Source organism: Populus euphratica, unplaced genomic scaffold, assembly GCF_000495115.2.
Source record: "Populus euphratica unplaced genomic scaffold, PopEup_1.0 scaffold6.1, whole genome shotgun sequence".
Lineage (NCBI taxonomy): Eukaryota > Viridiplantae > Streptophyta > Magnoliopsida > Malpighiales > Salicaceae > Populus > Populus euphratica.
The window spans coordinates 3,647,849-3,655,880 of record NW_011499849.1 but is presented as its reverse complement, the minus strand read 5'-3'; the positions used below and the strand labels follow the sequence as shown (position 1 = coordinate 3,655,880).

General features: G+C 30.5%; 1 protein-coding gene across 2 annotated transcripts; it reads left to right on the top strand.

Moving 5' to 3' along the window:
• Positions 1-470: 470 nt before the first annotated feature.
• Positions 471-4,777, top strand: LOC105120721 (COP9 signalosome complex subunit 7-like). Of its 2 annotated transcripts, none has more exons than XM_011019039.1 (9): positions 471-860; positions 959-1,034; positions 1,873-1,961; positions 2,511-2,600; positions 2,861-2,905; positions 3,019-3,089; positions 3,512-3,650; positions 4,093-4,181; positions 4,369-4,777. In XM_011019039.1, exons 1-9 carry the CDS (start codon positions 702-704, stop codon positions 4,388-4,390), a joined length of 780 nt encoding a protein of 259 aa, XP_011017341.1. In that variant the 5' UTR covers positions 471-701; the 3' UTR covers positions 4,391-4,777. The 2 variants fall into 2 exon arrangements, with proteins under 2 accessions (XP_011017341.1, XP_011017342.1); XM_011019040.1 differs by having other exon boundaries at positions 472-860; positions 4,073-4,181.
• The last annotated feature ends 3,255 nt before the right edge of the window (positions 4,778-8,032 follow it).

Here is an 8,032-nt window from a genome sequence, read left to right as displayed (position 1 = left end):
TTAAACTTATTATTAGATTCACTTCAGCATACTAGTTTTAAAAACAAAGTAATGTAAATAGTTGTCGCAAACAGATAAATATCTTATTATTAATTAGATATTTTAAATTTTAAAGATAAAAAAATAAATTTATTTATATTCTTTATAAATTTCGAATGTAAATTTATATTTTCAATCAAATATAACTGCTTTTAACATTATGATTTGATATTGTATATTTTGTAGAAACATTTTGTATAAAAATATATTAAAATAAAATATTTTTAAAAAAATTATTTTTGATATTAGTATATTTAAATAATTTAAAAATTTAAAAATTTAATTTTAAATAAAATTAATTTTTTAATTGTTTTTTTTAAATTAAAATTACGTTTCCAAACACGAGTGCAACGACAACTCGTTTGCCCTCGATGGAACCATCGCATCATGTTCTGTCAAAAAAATCACCCTCATAAACAAACAGATTAATAAATAAACAAAAAGCCAGCCTTCTCTCCTGCCACTTCACACATCAAGAGTGCTAAACCCCCCCTCCTCTCTTTCCGAAAACCTCCTCACAAGCCCTAACCCTCTCAATCCCAATCAGAAGACTCCGTGACGCTCTCAATGTCCTGATCGTAACCACCTCCACAAATTCCTTATATTCATCTGACTAAGGCTTGTGAAGAAGGCTAGTCGTCTTCCGATTTTTCTTAGAGAGAATGGACATCGAACAAAAACAAGCAGAACTCGTCGATCACTTCGTAAATCAAGCATCCACTTTAAAAGCCTCCGCTCTTTGGCCTCTTATTATCGAAGCCACTTCTCATCCTTCTCTCTTTGCCTTCTCTGAGATTCTTTCCGTCCCCACCGTCTCCGAGGTGTTTTCATTTATCCATTACTTTCCCTGCTAATGTCTTCTCCATGTTGTTGGAGGGTACTTTTGGCGTCTTAATTTGGTTTTGAAATTTTCTGACAGCTCCAAGGAACTGAGAATTCTTTGTACCTCGATGTTCTTCGGTTGTTTGCTCACGGAACCTGGACTGACTACAAAAGTAAGCATTGAAGCTTTTCCTTTTCTTTGTCCCTCTATTTGTTTGCGATTAGTTTCCGTTTTATTTTAATTATGTAGGTGAATCCATATTGGGTTTCCAATTGCAGAAGAAAATAATTTTGATCAATTCTTTTTTTTTTTTTATATCTGCACTGCACTTGATAATTTGATATGGAGAACTTGAGTTAACTAGTTTTGTTGCGGAAGGAGATTCGTGAATCATTGTATGGGGAAGTGTATTGAATGACTGTAGTTTCTCGATTTTCTTGTTATCGGTATTGTGCGAGCCAATGGGCTTCATTTGAAGATGGACTTTGATTTTTGTTGGTTCGGATGAACCAAAAGCAACTTTGATTATTCCAGCCGGGGGCTCTTTAGCTTGGAACTGGTTATACTAATGATGAATGGATGTTACTAGGAGCAACTGGAAATCAAATATTCCATGTTCAACTGACTTGTTTTTTCCCTGCACTTGCTGAGCTACTGCTGTACTTAGATATTTGTATTTATTGCTTTTCCTTCTTTACGTGTTCTTGTTCCTGCTTTTGGTACGCCTCATGAAAGTCTGGTTCTTAACTGTAATTAGGTAGCTTGAAATGAGATTCTTGAAGAGCCCCCCGACCTCAACAGCTGTCAAAGGAGTTTTTCTAATGGAGTACATGAAATGAATAGAAATTTTGTGTTGTCATTACTATAATATGCGATGGTGTAGATAATAATATGTTGTATTCTGGCCGTATTGTTTTAATAACAAGGTCGTTGCTGTTGTTTTTTCTTTTTCTCCCCATTTCTCTTGTTTTTGAGACTATAATGGAGTGGGCAAACTTTTGTGCTTATAGATAATGCTGGTCATCTTCCACAATTGGTTCCTGATCAAGTCCTCAAGCTAAAGCAACTTACTGTGCTTACCCTGGCTGAAATGAACAAGGTATCTTTCCTTGTATTATGAATCCTTTCTACAGAAATGAATTTTCTTATCTGAGTAGCTAATTTGCCTTCTGGACTGGCTCATGGAATCTTACCACCTAAAATTTAATGACGCAACTCACAAGATGTGCCAGTAGTTATCTTAAAAAAGAAAGAAAGAAAGAAATAAACATGCAGTAAATTATCACATAATTTAGAGGAGTTACTCATTCTAGTTGGAGCTAAAATCTAAATTCAGTTTTAATAAATCCAGTCAAGTTACTGTAATTTTCTCTGAAGTAAAATTGGAATTGGTTTTGAGCTTGGAATGCGACTTGAGTGTTTGAAAATTCAAAATCTTAAACTCTGTTATTGATTCATATAAATATATGGAATAAGTAGATTTCATATGTTGACAATTACTGTTATTTTTAATTTATGCTGTACCACTAGTTTGAAAGCTGATTATTGCATGTTTCTTCTGTTTTCTTCTGCTCTTTTGAATCAGAATATTTTACTGTCCTCTTGGTCCTCACCATTTAGATTGTTCCTGATGTTTGTCCTTTTCTAGGTGCTACCCTATGATCAGCTAATGCAGGAGCTAGATGTTACAAATGTTCGTGAACTTGAAGATTTTCTTATCAATGAGTGCATGTATGCGGTAGGTTTTCTGCCAGCTGCATTCATTCCTTCTACAACCATGATCGTTTTTTCTTCCACCCCCCACCCCCCCACCCCTCTTTTCCTGTGGGAAAATGGAGTTGATTGTGCTAACAAAATGTATAATTTTTTTTTTTTTGGTGTTGTAGTTCTTTCAGTTTCCTATTTTCTTTCCAGGCTATTATGATACATGAATTAGGATTATGCTAGTCATCCTGCTCATTTTCTTTTCTTTCTTTTTTCTAACTCTGGTTCTTTCAGGGAATAGTACGAGGAAAGCTAGATCAGCTGCGAAGGTGCTTTGAGGTCTGTGAATGAATGTGTCATCAGCTTGCCTTCAGCTGTATTCTACTATATATCTTTTTACCCTTAAACATTTTATATCTTATATGATGTCTTCTTTATTAATTGATGTGTAGGTCCAATTTGCTGCTGGTAGGGATCTGAGGCCTGGACAACTTGGGAATATGTTACAAACACTATCAAACTGGTATCGTCTTTAGTTGACTAGCATCGTCATTTTCTCTTTAGATTATTTTGTGTTGTATGCCTGGCTGCAAAATGCCTCAACCCATATGGATTTGGGATCTACTCTATTTTTATTCATTAAACACGATAATCTGCTTTAAAATCCTTTGTGCATGGAAGACCTGAATATTTGAACATGTTGGAGGATTCCATAGTTGCTTGGTAAAGTTATTTGATTCTTCATGTCCCCTGGGTAATGTTTTTCTAACATGTTCCTCCGGCAATTTATCAGTCTATTTTGACTAGTTTTTCAAATTCAAGTTAATTTGTTATCATGTGTGACCTTGTACATTCTGCTGTTATATGACAGTTCTTGATACTAGCCTTTAAATAATAATGAAAGTTTCTTTCACCTTATCTAACTTTATACCCATGGATGTCTAGGTTGGCCACATCAGATAATTTACTTGTCTCAATTCAAGAGAAGATAAAATGGGCTGATTCTATGAGTGAATTGGATAAGAAGCACCGAAAGGATGTGGATGATAGGGTGGAAGAAGTAAAGAAGTCACTCTCCCTCAAGGTCAGTTGAATCCAGTTTTACATTCAAGCTTTATCCATGGAGTATAATATAATATTCTTTTACAAAATCTGAAACAAATAATTATGCATCCTTGCACATGAAGTAGTGTCATGGAGCATCATGTTATCTGAAAGAAATAACTGGATATTCCTCAGATCATATGTAGATAGGTTGTGCATCATTTTTTAATTTATGTAGGCTGGAGCTATTATTTACTAGATTAACATGACTTGCTTATCTTTGATAGCAATGTTTCAACTAGATAAATGCAAAAAATCTTTGTTTATCTGGGAATATGAGGAAGTTTATCTTTATTTTCCTCGGTTGGAATCTTGTGGTAGCAAATTCAATTAGTATATGACAAGGAGTCTTATTCAGTTACTGGATATGTTTGTCGATGTGTCTTACTTACGTTGTGGCAGAAGTTACAAACTGTAAGCAGGCAGACATTGACTTCCGAGGGCACGAGGAGATCTACTCTGAACCTGGTGGAGTGATGGACTATGAGGAAGACCGAAGCCGACCCAAGAGGTATTTTTTTCACTTCCATTCTTGTGGTTGCATCTATGCATCCACTGTCTTCTTGTTGATATCACTTAATGGTCTGGGCAATATCAATTATCAAATTAGTTTGGGAATACTGAATTCTATATGCTTGTCTAAGTGTCCGACCAGACTGGCTTCGATCTAGTGTTTTAATGGTTATTCAAAATTGCAGGAGACGACATCCAATGTCTTGAAGATATAGATATAGATCATGGAACTCATTGGATACGTATCCACATGACTTGCCTGATTTTTGTTCATGGCATACCAACAGCAACTGATTGCAGCTTTTGGATATGGTGATATTACCAGACAGTGAATTTGTTTTTGCCACTCTAGACTGATATTTGAAGATTGTACCTCGGTTTGAACCTATTTTATTCCTATTGAGTTGTAAAGAACAAAACCAGATTTGTTGGTGCGGCTGAAAGCTTTATGAAGTCGGATTGTTGTTCTGATTTTTTGCCACTTGACGTAGTTCTTCAATTTGTGATAAATTATCTGCTCTTGTATAGTCTAGCTGCATCCTTTATGAAACCGTAAGAGTCATTTTGTGGTTAAAAAAACTCTCCTTCGGACCCTGTATTCCACTCCTTGTCAAAGTATGATTATAGTTTATCATCCCATCGACTTGGATGAGATAAAGTAGAATAACAGTACGATAATTTATAAGAGAATATTTGTTGCAGCAGAAATTTGTCCTTTATATGTGGAGATAATAATTTGGTGTGCAATCCTACATTTTAGGTTAAGAATAGTTGTGGAACCGTGCTATGCAGTGGTCTGATTTATGGAAAAATTCACTGCTTGAATTATAAATCTGATTTGAGTCAAATAAACTGATTTTATTTTAATTTGACAATAAAAAAACTTGACAGCAGCAATAAATGAATCAAATTATAAAAAAAAAATACAATAATTTGGACAAAATATTTTTTCAAATAGGAATGATATAGCTTAATTTCTAGTTCATTAAATAATGCAAAATGAAATTGGGTAAAAACAATCTAAAAATCAGCAAAAATTAACCTGAGTTAACATGACAAACTTGTAATCCTGATAATTAAGGTTGAGCCAACCTAGATTATCCTACCAAACCCATAGTCAAAGTTATAAGATCATAATAATTTGATAAAAAAAGAAAATCACAAAGGTCATTTAGAAAAGAAAAAAAATGTCAACCAACACTAACTATTTAAACTTATGGTCTAAGTCATTAAAACTTGAAGCATTTTATCTAGAAAAATCATAAAATATAATTCTCAATCAATCAAGTATTGAAGGAAGAAATTGAAAAAAAAAGTCTTAATTATACAAAATGATAAAAAAAAAATACCAATTAAAAAAATGAGAATCAAAATTAAAACATAAAATAAGTTTTATTTTTTTATTGAAGGTTGAAAATAAAAGGAAAAAAAATAAATTTGATGTTTGATTGAAGAATGAAATTGAAAATAATAACCAATTTAACAAAAAGAACAAACAAATAATCAAAAGAATAAGGATCAAAATTGAAATAAAAAATTCAAATAATTTTTTTATTGAAGGTAAAATTAAAATGAAAAATCAATTGAACGAAAAGTATTTTTTTTTAAAGAATGAGGACTAAATTGAAAAAAAATATATGACAGTTTGGGATTGAAGAGTAAAGTTGAAAACAAATAAAACTTCTACAAAATAACTAAGAATAAAAATTAAAAATCAAAATAATAAAGATTGAAGTTGAAATACCAATAAAAAGGGACCAAACTGTAATTTAAAGGGAAGGAAAGAAAAGAAGGAAAAAAGAAAAAAAGAAAGGCCTACTGGTGACCAACTGCTCCACCACCATCTATACGCATCACACCAATTAGAAAATGATACAACGATACTTTCAAAGGTATTTTGGTCATTTTATTATGTGTTTTTTTATTATTATTTTTTATGTTTATTCAAATACCAAGTTGCTTCCTGGCTGACATGATAATAACAAAACAAATATTGTAAAAATACCCAAAAACTCATTGATGGTAGTTTTAAAATTTCTACTTGTAAGAGCATTTTAGTTGTTTCATTATGTTTGATGTTGGGTTCTTGAATATCATACACGTAGCAAAAATTAAAAAATAAAATTATTCAGGAGTTCCTGTGATCCCGTTAGATAGATTTAGAGTTGTTTAGGGATTTATTATTTGAAGGTCTGATCTTCTTCGGTTTTGAATAATTCCTTAAAGGCTAAGTTACCACAAACCACAAGCCATCATATTATCATGCCTTTAACAATAATCCACATGAACCACCTATGATATATATCATATATCCATATTTAGAAAAGGGAGATTATTATGTTTAAAGTGTTAGTTCTTATATTGTGTTTACACAGTTTTTCTTTCTAATAGACAACCATTCCTCACCAAAAATAATAATAAAAGAGGCATAACTTACTATTTATAAAGAAATATAAAAAATCTTATAAATTGGTAAACTATCAATTTACCTTCTGAATAATATTCATATATTAATTCGGGAGAATTTAAAAAAATAAATCAATCAAGTCCTTACTTGATTTTTCTAGATTTAGAAATATAATTATTGTATTAATTATAATCTAGTCCTTAATTTTTAAAATATATTTTAATCAAGTCATACTTAATTAAATCATCTTAGTTTATAATCAGAAATATAATCATAGCTTACTATTTACAAAGAAATATGAAAAACTCTATACATTGGTAAAATATCAATTTACCTCCTGAATAATATCAATATATTAATTCAGCATAATTTTAAAAATTTAATCAATAAAATCCTTACTTGATTTTTCTAGGTCTAGAAATATAATCATTGTATTAATTATAATCTAGTCCTTAATTTTTAAAATATATTTTAATCAAGTCATACTTAATTAAATCATCTTAGTTTAATTTATGATTAATAATCTTTAATATGTGTGATCTATTAGGTTCCTAATATGTTAGCCCAAATATAAATTATAACTAAATAGAATTACATAAATTAAATAATTTAATTTATTATTAATTTAACAATTGATTAATTTGTATTTGAAGGTCAAGTATATCCTTTAGCAACGTATCATGATCCTTCAAATATTAAAAAAAATTATTAGTGTTTTGACTTAACATTTCAGTGATCGGTTTCTCAATGTAATTAATATTAATATTTTTTTCATCAATAATGTTCTAATTTAACATTAAAGCATAGAATATGTCTGTCATTTTAAATTATATTTCCTCTATACATAATAGTCATTGATCATTTGAATAAGATTTGAAACCTTTTCAAATCTCATTCTACTTTAATCAAGAATTTCTTAGTCAATACTATTTGAAAATAAATAAAATATCTTTTCTAATTCATATAGGATAATGGATTCTCTCTTAATCATTTAAATATCTTCATATAGTTTATGCTACACCCAATACTTGCCCTTTTATTACCTCTATCAAGATAACATGTAATGAGATTAAAATATAACATTCTCTATATAAGATAACTTAGTGATCTCAAATCTAACAATTATTTATACAACCATCGCGTGAGCCTTTCTATAGATATAAGTGATTTCTCCATATAAAACTCTTATGCGGGACAATTTAATATACATGTCTTATAATAAACACTTTCATATTAGTTTTAGGTTTCTCTTATATCTCAGTTAATGAAAACAGTTGTTTCCTTTCATAAAAGAAAAAGCATTATATGTACCAGTCTTTACGGCTCTAATGAATGTCTAGTATTCAAGAGAGCATCGACTATGAATATTTTAGAAATAATATTTTGATATAATAGAAATCTCATTATTATAACAATTTTATAATTTTTTTTGCAAAGTATTT

What these genes read in the sequence shown, in the direction of transcription:
- LOC105120721 (XM_011019039.1), top strand. Translation starts at nt 702, where the DNA reads ATGGACATCGAACAAAAACAAGCAGAACTCGTCGATCACTTCGTAAAT. An exon ending in AGCTGCGAAGGTGCTTTGAG is followed by an intron (nt 2,906 to 3,018) that starts GTCTGTGAATGA and finishes ATTGATGTGTAG; the next exon opens with GTCCAATTTGCTGCTGGTAG. An exon ending in GACCGAAGCCGACCCAAGAG is followed by an intron (nt 4,182 to 4,368) that starts GTATTTTTTTCA and finishes TCAAAATTGCAG; the next exon opens with GAGACGACATCCAATGTCTT.